This window comes from Natrix helvetica (assembly GCF_964273705.1).
Source record: "Natrix helvetica genome assembly, chromosome: 7".
In the NCBI taxonomy this organism is placed as follows: domain Eukaryota; kingdom Metazoa; phylum Chordata; class Lepidosauria; order Squamata; family Natricidae; genus Natrix; species Natrix helvetica.
This window is the reverse complement of record NC_138558.1, coordinates 7,941,919-7,953,565: the sequence shown is the minus strand read 5'-3', so window position 1 is coordinate 7,953,565 and position 11,647 is coordinate 7,941,919. Positions and strand designations below refer to the sequence as shown.

Sequence of the window (11,647 nt, the reverse complement as noted above, 5' to 3'; positions counted from 1 at the left end):
ATACTTGGCAACTTAACTCATATTTATGACGGTTGCAGCGTCCCCTTTTGCGACCTTCTGACAAGCAAGGTGAAAGAGGAAGCCAGATTTGAACGAGTTACTAACTTAATGGTGGCAATGACTCCCTTGTGTTCGAGGAAGGTCGTAAAATGGGACAAAGCTCATTTTTAACGGGTCTCGCTTTGCAACGGAAATGTTGGGCTCGGTTGTGGTTGTAAATCGAGGACCATCTGCATTGGTGTAACAAGCATAAGCTATTCAGGAATGAAGGATGCCCGTATCACATTGTCCTGGCTCGTTAGATTGGTAACAATGAAGGTCTTCCATGGTCAGAGATGTCAAAATCAAGAGAAAATGACAGACAAGTTGGCTCGTTGCGTCACTCTTGTACTTGCTTTAATAAATTCCAACAGGAAGTACTTGGGTGTTACTTCTAAACCCCAGCAGCTGGATAAGAATAACGCTGTTGGGCCAGTGGCTCCCAATGGATGCCATAGATGTCCTTCAGAAGCTGATTAGATGTCTTTAGGAAGTGAAGCATTTGTGAAGCAGCTTTTCTAAAACTCAGCTTGAACTTCTTTGGTTGGCAATGTCTTCTTCTAGAATTGCCTGTAAAGAAAGCATAGGTAGTGCAGTGGTTAGAGCACAGTATTGCAGGCTACTTCAATACAATACAATACAATAGCAGAGTTGGAAGGGACCTTGGAGGTCTTCTAGTCCAACCCCCTGCCTAGGCAGGAAACCCTATACCGTTTCAGACAAATGGCTATCCAACATCTTCTTAAAGACTTCCAGTGTTGGGGCATTTACAACTTTTGGAGGCAAGCTGTTCCACTGATTAATTGTTCTAACTGTCAGGAAGTTTCTCCTCAGTTCTAAGTTGCTTCTCTCCTTGATTAGTTTCCACCCATTGCTTCTTGTTCTACTCTCAGGTGCCTTGCAAAATAGTTTGACTCCCTCTTCTTTGTGGCAACCCCTGAGATATTGGAACACTGTTATCATGTCTACCCTAGTCCTTCTTTCTAGACATACCCAGTTCCTGCAACCGTTCTTCATATGTTTTGGCCTCCAGTCCCCTAATCATCTTTGTTGCTCTTCTCTGCACTCTTCCTAGAGTCTCCACATCTTTTCTACATCCTGGCGACCAGAACTGAATGCAGTATTCCAAGTGTGGCCTCACCAAGGGATTATAAAGTGGTATTAACACTTCACGTGATCTTGATTCCATCCTTCTGTTTATGCAGCCTAGAACTGTGTTGGCTTTTTTGGCAGCTGCTGCACATGGCTGGCTCCTATTTAAATGGTCCTCCACTAGGACTCCAAGATCCCTTTCACAGTTACTTCAGCTGACTGCTAGCTGCAGTCCTTTCCTCATTCTTTCTTTTCTCATTCCAGCTTGATTTATTGGTCCTTGGAAAAAACACGAATGCAGCTAAAGCTTCACCAAAATGATCACTGCTTACCAGTTTAATTCTCCTGCCTTGGTCCCCATTCAGATTCAGACAGCGTCTTCGGTTGTTTCTAAGGAACAGCCTGCATATATACAAATTAGAGAAAAAATTAGACAAATGGATTGTTGGATGTTATTAATATTCATCATTAATTGATGCCACTGTTTTGAAGCCCCATTCGCCTGCCTTCCAACCTCTTCAGATTGCCAGCTGCAAACTCAACATAAACCACAACCGTTGACCACAAACAAGGAAGACATGAGGCATAACTAGGGAAACCATCTGCAAGACTTCCAGCATAAATCTCCAGGGGACAACTTTGGAATTTTAAAAAATCTAAACTAGACATCTGGCTACTGGAACAGGTAAAGACGGTAATATCATCTTTACGTTTTTTTAATTTTTTTTACAAACATATCAATTCTGGTCGCCACGATATAGAAAAGATGTGGAGACTCTAGAAAGAGTGCAGAGAAGAGCAACAAAGATGATTAGGGGACTAGAGACTAAAACATATGAAGAACGGTTGCAGGAACTGGGTATGTCTAGTTTAATGAAAAGAAGGCCTAGGGGAGACATGATAGCAGGGTTCCGATATCTCAGGGGTTGCCACAAAGAAGACGGAGTCAAACTATTCTCCAAAACACCTGAGGGTAGAACAAGAAGCAATGGGTGGAAACTAATCAAGGAGAGAAGCAACTTAGAACTGAGGAGAAACTTCCTGACAGTTAGAACAATTAATCAGTGGAACAGAAGTTGCCTCCAGAAGTTGTGAATGCCCCAACACTGGAAGTCTTTAAGAAGATGTTGGATAGCCATTTGTCTGGAACGGTATAGGGTTTCCTGCCTAGGCAGGGGGTTGGACTAGAAGACCTCCAAGGTCCCTTCCAACTCTACTATTGTATTGTATTATTGTAATTCAGGTGTGGCACCTGAATGCCTTATATTTTAGTACAAATAAAGTAATATTCATCATATTTCATACGTTTGACAAACTTATATAGTTTTGGTAATACACATATTTTTGTTGAACTATAATCTTTCATTATTTAGTTATTAAATATTTCAATGTTATTTTTATGCCAATCACCATAGTCTGTGTCATTCCTTTTACTACAACTAAAATATTAATAATCATATTCATTACATTTAACAGACTTATATGGTTCTAATAATAATACACATATTTATGTTGTTATACTCTTATTTAATTATTCAATATTTCAATGTTATTTTTATGCCAATCATCATATTATTCAAATATGCTTAATACGACCATCACTCAAGTTCTGATTTCTCCTCTTGTTATTACTTCACATTATATAAAAATGTGTATTCCATTAATCCCCCTCTCTCTAGTTTCCATCTCTATTCTAACTTTTAATTATGCCACTATTATATTTAAAAAATATTCCCCTTCTATCCACATTTTAGTACAAATAAAATAATATATATCATATTAGCTATATTTATATAGTTCTGGTAATGTGGTAAGAGTGATCAATAAAAAAAAATCTGAAAAATTCCAGGAGATCAAAACAGGAGTCGTTCGAAAGATTTGTTCTAAATAAGATATAGATGTGTGTTTCACACCATGACTTTACAATTAGACATTTGATTGTTGGGAATAAATGCTTTCTTAATTCTGTGGTTTACTTTTGTCCCTGCCAGCTATTGTGCGAATTAATTATTTGATGGTCTGCTCGTAAGGCTTAGTGTGTATTCTATGCACTGAATAAAATAAATGAATTTGTCTTTTTTTTTTCCTTTTAGGGCATTTGTTTGAAACCTCACCTTGGGTCTTTTGAGGTTTTCTCTGTCTTACTTTGTTTGCAGTTACGTGACCATTGAAAGCAACGAAAGGAATTTGGTTGCTTTCAAGTTTTGTTTTTAAACCAGGTAGTTTGACTTCTCCTTTTAATTATCTGTCAGAGGGTAGTGGGACTGGTTCTCTTTTGGCGCATGGCTCATGCTGCAGATTTAGGAGGCAGTGTTGTAAAACTGCTCTTTGCCAACAAGAGCATTGGCTGTGTGTGTGTTTCCTATCTGTCTCACAGACTGCGAGTTAAGTAGGAGAACAGGAAGTAAAAGGAGAAAATAATAATAATAATAATAATAATAATAATAATAATTATTATTATTATTATTATTATTATTATTATTATTATTATTATTATTATTATTTCTCCCCTTCGGAGAAAAGGAGCGACAGGACAAACTAGTAAGAATCTATGCAAGGCAGAAAAATGGGGCTGGGGGCTATAAATCCCAGGCTATTTCTGAGATCACTCAGCTTTCCACCCCCAATCAGATGGAATCTAGGGACAGAAACAGCTGGGAACATCTGGGGGGCAGAAAACTCTACTGTGCGCAAAGGGCAACTTTTGGAGAAAGAGAGAAAGGGAGAGAAGGAGAGATAGAGACACAAAGAGAGAATCATACATACGTTTATAGATACATACAAACAATGGCATCAAACTTTGCTTTAACATGGGGATATGGAATATGGAAAATAGACTAGGTTCAAGTCCCATAGCTTTGCTGCTTTTTCAAGAGATATATAGGCACCCATGTACAGAATTTTTAAAAAGGATAACAAGATGCATTTAAAAAAAGAAAGAAAATGTAAGGAAAAGAAAGAAAAGAAATAAGTAACTGAAAAAAGTGCAAATAAGGAAGGAGAAGGCAAAGACAAAAGGAAAAGAAAAGGTTATATGGTGGTTTCCAACTTTTTAAATGGCAGTTACGTTTATTTATATTTTAACCTCTCTCTTAAAGGTTACAAGACAGTTTCCTTCTTTCCATAGTTCATACTTTCTAATCCTCAAACCCCTAGATTGCAAGTTAATACTTCCGCTTTGTTTCAGCAAAAAAAAAAAAAAAGAACCCATTCCCTTGGTCACATGATCAAAATTCCTGCATTTGGCAACTGGCATGTACTTATGACGGTTGCAGTGATCATGTGACCCCCTTTTGCGACCGTCTGACAAGCAAAGTCCATGGGAAAGCCGGATTTGCTTTACAACGGTGTTGCTAACTTGAACGCTTGCAGGGATTCACTTAACAACTGTGGCAAAAACGGTCCTAAAAGGGGAGTGGTAAGAACCATCTCACTAAGCAACGGAAATTTGGGACTCGGTCGTAAGTCGAGGACTACCTAGAGAGCAATTCAATAGCTTCAACGGGAGAAGGCAGCAGGATTCGGCTCAGCTACTTACAGAACTTCCTCTTGTTCACAGCTGCTGCTTGACCTGTGATATTCGACTTTCACCACACGGTCCATGTTCATGAACAGCACTCCTGATGTTTTGCAAAAACAGCGCCCCCGGGGGGAGGTGGGCAATCCTGCAAGGGATCATTTAGAAAAGGTAAAAAAAAAATTGAAATAATTTTTATTGAATGTTTTAATCTTCAAAAACAGTAAAAAAGACACAACAAGGAAAAAAACACAATAAAACAAAACAAAACACGGAACATACATAACAATATAGAGTAATTTTACAGCTTTTAATATCGGCTTTCCTACCTAGCTTTTAAAATTCTCCCTTACAATACAATACAATACAATAGTAGAGTTGGAAGGGACCTTGGAGGTCTTCTAGTCCAACCCCCTGCCTAGGCAGGAAACCCTATACCGTTTCAGACAAATGGCTATCCAACATATTCTTAAAGACTTCCTGTGTTGGGGCATTCACAACTTCTGGAGGCAAGTTGTTCCACTGATTAATTGTTCTAACTGTCAGGAAATTTCTCCTCAGTTCTAAGTTGCTTCTCTCCTTGATTAGTTTCCACCCATTGCTTCTTGTTCTACCCTCAGGTGCCTTGGAGAATAGTTTGACTCCCTCTTCTTTGTGGCAACCCCTGAGATATTGGAAGACTGCTATCATGTCTCCCCTAGGCCTTCTTTTCATTAAACTAGACATACCCAGTTTCTGTAACCATTCTTCATATGTTTTAATCTTCAGTCCCCTAATCCTCTTTGTTGCTCTTCTCTGCACTCTTTCTAGAGTCTCCACATCTTTTTTACATCGTGGCGACCAAAACTGAATTCAGTATTCCAAGTGTGGCCTTACCAAGGCATTATAAAGTGGTATTAACACTTCATGTGATCTTGATTCTATCCCTCTGTTGATGCAGCCTAGGACTGTGTTGGCTTTTTTGGCAGCTGCTGCACACGGCTGGCTCATATTTAAATGGTTGTCCACTAGGACTCCAAGATCCCTTTCACAGTTGCTACTACTGAGCAAGGTACCACCTATACTGTACCTGTGCATTCCATTTTTGTTGCCTAAATGTAGAACCTTACTCTTTTCACCATTGAATTTCATTTTATTAGATAGTGCCCAATGTTCAAGTTTGTCAAGATCCTTCTGTATCTTAAGCTCTTCTGCATTGCCTTCCTATTACTATAGCCTTGTCCTATGATGCAACAAGCATAGTATGAACACTTATAGTAATATTCATTATTTGTATCTCCAAAGTTTTGGCTTTTGATTTCTAGCCACTTGTATATTTTATTCCAAACATTATAAAAGTCTGATTCTTCTCTTTCTTTTAGTTCTATTGTCATTTTGTCCATTTCTGCACACTCAAGTATTTTCCTGATTGTAGTTTCATCTGAGGGTGTATTAGTTTTTCCCCCAATTTTGTGCGAAGGCAATCCTGGCTGCTGTGAGTATATGTATGATTATGTATTGAGATTGTTTGTCCATTTTTTGATCCAGTAGTCCTAGTAAGAATGCTTCTGGTTTGAGTTCTATTTTTCGCTCAGTAATTTCTTCTAACCACTTTTGAATTTTGCACCAGTACTTCCTTGTAAATTATTCACGCATCAGTCACAATCGTCTAAGGCAGCTGCCTCTAAATCTTTGGGCACCTGGGACCAGCTCTGTGGAGATAGATTTTTCCATGGACTGGAGTGTGGAAGAAATAGGAAAGGAGAGGAGAGAGATGGGAGGTGAGGGAAAGAGAGTAGAGAAGAAAAAGAGAAAGAGAGAGAGAGAGAGGAAGGAAGGAAGGCAGGGAGAGAGAGAGAGAGAGAGAGAGAGAGAGAGAGAGAGAGAGAGAAAGAAAGAAAGAAAGAAAGAAAGAAAGAAAGAAAGAAAGAAAGAAAGAAAGAAAGAAAGAAAGAAAGAAAGAAAGAAAGAAAGGCAAAACTATCTTGTTTGATTAGGGAAAAATCAAACCAGGAACCTTGAAACTAAGAATTTCTCAGACAGAGGCAACAAATAAATTGCATAGATTTCATGAATGTTTTCACCCATTAACACCTTCCTGTATTCTGGTGGACTCCACAGCTGACTTCTCTTGACCCTGTTCCCATCAAGCAAATCTTATTTTCCTAACACAGATCCTTTCAACTCTGTTTTCCCCACTTGGAAGCTAGAAACAGAGGACCTCCCAGAGGACCCGGAATAGAGAAGGAGGAGACCCCGAATAACAGACTAACAAGAGTTCAGAAGGGAACTTTGGAGGTCTTCTAGTCCAACCCCCTCGCTCGAGCCGGAGACGCTCTACCCTTTCAAGGCACATGGCTGTCCCCTGTCTTCTTGCTCTAATGTTGGATCAACCATAACTTCTGGAAGCAAATCGTTCCACTAATCAAGGAAATCTCTCCTTATTTCTAGGTTACAAAAAGGTTACAAGAGAAACTTGCAGGAAGGACGAAGGAGCGAGAAGCAGGAAAGGGGTCTTGAAAGGGTTGAGCTTGGAAATACCTCCCTTCAAGAACCATAAAGTAAAAGTTGTTTTACCTTGAAGGACAGCCACGCAGCAAACCAGAACAAGGACGGTGAAGACAGCTTTTTTGCTCATGTCTGCGCTGAGTCTCCTTTCCTGCTTGTGATCCAGAGAGAGAATGGTTGTTCCTGAGCTGGTGAAGAGCTAATTTATTGCCTGAATTCACCCACTGTTGCTCTTTAGGGAATTCCCATCCTACTCACTTTCATTTCCCACTCATTGTCCTCTCAGCAAATAAATCCTTTCGTAGTCCTCCTAACGCAAGCACACCCACACACAACTGTTTATTTCTCTTTTCCCCCAAAACAAACGAAAGGCACTTTGCTTTTCGTTCTACTCTTTCCCCTCTGCTTTTCCTTCCCCCCCCCCCATTTTTTTCTAATTTTTCTAAAGCCGTTGCAGGCCTTTCTACGGAATCCCCTGGCAATCGGCTTGAGAGAGTAGCATCTTTCCTCTTCATTTAAATCACTGGTCATCCAGTGTTTGGAATCTTGATATTAGAAGCTAGGATGTGGTTTAGGTTGTGGGAAGCCGGTGGTTTGCATTTTATTCAAAACGTTGTCATTAAGTAAACCACATTTCGGCACAAAGCATGAATCGAGACTTGTTGCTCAGTGTAATTCACCTGTTTGTTCTAGTTCAGGTGAAGTCCACCCAACTTAAAGTTGTCAAGTTTTTTTTTCTTTTTAAAAAAGAAAATCCTCTCTTTTGTTCCTGTTAATGTCTTATCTAATTCTGTCAATTCCGTATAAAAACCATATAATTTAGCAACTTTTTCATACCTAGATTGTATTTGCAATTGTGTACACCAATCCACATTGATCCCTTGTTTTTCTAGATCTTGTTTAGTTTTTAGCTCCCCTTTTTCAGTCTGGATATCTTTATATCTCACAATATTTCCCCTATTCATAATATTTGGCTATATTAATGCTTCCATCGTTGAAAGTTAGACTGGTATCTTGAAGTAATGTTGTTCTCTAACTCACTTTAATTCACCTATTTGTTCTAGTTCAGGTGAAGTCCACCCAACTTAAAGTTGTCAAGTTTTTTTAAAAAAAATACAAGCAGTCCATGTCTAAGCACAACTCCCAATTTATATACAAAATCTGACTTATAGGATCTTGTTCTTAATCCAGGAACTGCCTATAAATACAATTATTATCTTGAAATGCAGTTGAGAGTGGAAATCTTGGGGAAAACCTTCCTTTGTCCTTTGCCAAATCTCCCTCTCTCTCTCTCTCTCTCCCCCAGGTTAAATATTTGTTTTTCTAAAGTTCAGAAACGGACACCACATCAATCTGTCTTTTATATGTTTAGCAAGGAAGGCAAATCGCCTCTACAGGTAGTCCTCGACTTACGACCACAATGGAGCCTCCAAATTTCTACTGCTAAGTAAGACATGTGCTAATTGAGTTTTGCCCCATTTTATGACCTTCCTTGCCACAGTTATTAAGTGAATCACTGCAGATGTTAAATTAGTAACATGGTTGTTAAGTGAAATCTTGTTTCCCCCATTTTGATGGTCAGAAGGTCGCCAAAGGAGATCCCATGACCCCGGGACACTGCAATGGTCATAAATGTGAATCAGCTGCCAAGCATCTAAGTTTTGATCACGTGACCAGGGGGATGCTGCTACTGTCTAAGCGTGAAAAATAGTCGTAAGTCACTTTTTGCAGGGCTGTTGTAACTTCAAATGGTCCCTGAACAAGCTGTTGTAAGTTGAGAACTACCTGTACAGGTAGTCCTCAACTTACAACCACAATCGAGTCCCAAACTTTTGTTGCTAACATTTGTCAAGTGTGTTTTCCTCCATTTTATAACCTTCCTTGCCATTGTTGTGAAGCGAACCACTTCACTTGTTAAATTAGCAACACCGATTTAACTAACAAATTGTTGTTAAGTGAATCCGATTTCCTCATTGACTTTGCCCGTCAGAAGGTCACCAAAGGGGATCACATAACCCCGGAACACTACAACGGCCATAAATGTGAGTCAGTCCCCAAGCGTCTTCATTTTGATCACCTGACCATGGGGATGCTGTTGCAAGAGCGAAAAACGGTCATAAGTCACTTTTTTCAGTGCTGTTGCAACGTCAAATGGTCACTAAATGAACTGCACTCAATTTTATCTCTAAAATGTCCCCTTAAAGACCCTAATCTGATTGACAGTAGAGCTTTTGCTCCTTGATGGCTGCAGCATCTGGGGCTGATGTGTTTGTGTGAATGGTTCCTAGGATGTTACAGGAAAGACTTTTATTCTTCCATTCAAGTATCCTGCGCTTGAATAAATAATAATAATAACAATCTCTATATATATAAATGGCTGTGTGTATGTGTGTATGTTCCAGCATAACTCTGGAACGCCTCGAGCAATTTCAACCAAACTTGGTGCATCGATGATTTACTCTCTAGAAACAAATACTGTGGGGGTAAGACACCCCTACACCCCTCGGGGGGGGGGGGGGAGTGTTCGGTTAAGATACAGCCTGTTGTGCCTGAAAATGGCTTCTACTTACTGCCTTAAATGACTTCTACTGGAGTTGCCACGGTAACGGCTTCACAGTACTCCACAAGGGGGCTCCCTCTGGTAAGGGGGAAAATCCAACATTAGAAATTACGCTCCTGGGGGGCGCAGGGAAAACATTTCTGACTAATTTAATTGTCGACGAAATCGCCTCTTCAGGAATTGTGGCAACGTTAATGGAAGGAGGGAGGTCAGCCCATTACGTTGCCACTTGACATCACCATTCCTATCTAATTCAGGACTGAGATAAATAAATACTTGGGCAATGCCAGGTTATCCGCTAGAAAGGACTGGAGCCCAGATACGTGTCTGAAAGAATTTGAATATTTTAACCCAAACGCAGGTGGGACTGAGAAAGTATAATTTAAATTCCCCATGGCAAGGCTTCCTCAGGAAATAGACAATTTATTGCGGCTCCTAGTCCATTTTGTCTGTCGGGGGAGAATTTAGATATTCTGGATTCTTTTTCCTGCCATCTAGCTCCAGACAAGCAGAAAAGAAGGCAGGAAATAATAGAATTTAATAAACTTAGGACCAGTCGCTAAACACAAGGAGCAGCTGTGCAATCACGTGGTTAGATAAACAGGGAAAGTTTGAATGAGAAAGTCCCTTTCAAAGGTCTACCAATATAGGCAACAGTGATATACAGTAAAAGGAGTTTATTGGGAGGAATCAAGGAGAAGGGAAGATAACAATAACGTGCCATAATTCCGAAAAAATAATCTAGCTTCTTTATTGCCTGCCAGTCTACTAAGTATAGGTAGTTTTCGAGTTACGACCACAATTGAGCCCAAGGTTTGTGCTGCTAAGTGGGACATTTGCTAAGTGAAACATCTGCCCCATTTTATGACTTTTCTTGCCACCGTTGTTAAGCAAATCATTGCGGCTGTTAAGTTAGTAACACGGTTGTTAAGTGAAGCTGGATTCCCCCATTGATGTTGCTTGTCAGAAGGTCGCAAAAAAGGACCATGCGTTCCCGGGACATATGTCAAGCGTCATAAATATGAATCAATTGCCAAGCATCTTAATTTTGATCATGTGACCATGGGGATGCTGCAACGGTTGTAAGTGGGAAAAGCGGTCATAAGTCACTTTTTTCAGTGCCGTTGTAACTTTGAACGGTCACTAAAGGAACTGTTGTAAGTCGAGGAGTGTTGTGGCTCACCAGCGGCCAGCAGAGCTGGCAGCAGATTCGGACAGGGAGGAGGTTGGGGAGGAAGATGGGCCAGTCCTGGAGTCTGGGGAAGGTTCTGGTGAGGGATCTGTGTCAGAGGCAGAGGGGGGACCAGAGCCGTATGCCAGTTATCAGCTGCCTTCAGAGTCGGACATCAGTGAGGCAGACGAACAGCTGGAGCCTGTTCCCAGTGTGCGCATGCGCAGAGTTGCCAGACGAAGGGAACAGCTAAAGAACAGGGGCCGACTTGGGAGTAAGGCCACAGGTGGACGATGAATGGCCCCTCCCAGAGGAAATAAAAGAGGAGCGAAAGGGGAGTGGAGTTTGCAGGAGACAATTTGTTCGCTTAATTGGTTCATGACTCTCTGAGACTCCTTGCCAGGTTCTGCAGATATCGGCCTGGCACTCTCCAAACTAGAGAAGGTCTGTGACTATAAATCCTCCCTTGAAAGACTTTGCTGGATGTGAATGAGCAGAATTCACAGCAAATTAATAAAAGGGATTTATGTCGGGACCAGGAGTTTGCTTCAGGCTCTTGGAATGTCTAGGTCAGAATAAGGACTACCGGTACTATGTTATAGCTTGAGGAGACAGTGAAAGACAACCACTTCAGGGAAATCGACTGTTTCTTTGCCTGGGTAAGAGGAAAGCTCCTATCACACCTCTTTGACGTAGGCCAACTAAGGAAACAGAAGAAATTTTGCCCAGACTTGGCTGGAGTTGAGCAACATCCGAACTGAAACTAATAAAATACCAGACT

At 40.5% G+C, this 11,647-nt stretch overlaps 1 protein-coding gene across 1 annotated transcript; it reads right to left on the bottom strand.

Annotated features, from left to right (window-relative positions):
- Positions 1-485: 485 nt before the first annotated feature.
- Positions 486-7,444, bottom strand: LOC309395854 (C-X-C motif chemokine 11-like). Its single transcript, XM_081960446.1, has 4 exons — positions 7,205-7,444; positions 4,670-4,796; positions 1,464-1,533; positions 486-609 (listed from the first exon to the last, which is right to left on the bottom strand). The coding sequence occupies exons 1-4, from the start codon at positions 7,263-7,265 to the stop codon at positions 565-567; spliced, it is 303 nt and encodes a 100-aa protein (XP_081816572.1). The 5' UTR covers positions 7,266-7,444; the 3' UTR covers positions 486-564.
- Between the last annotated feature and the right edge of the window lie 4,203 nt (positions 7,445-11,647).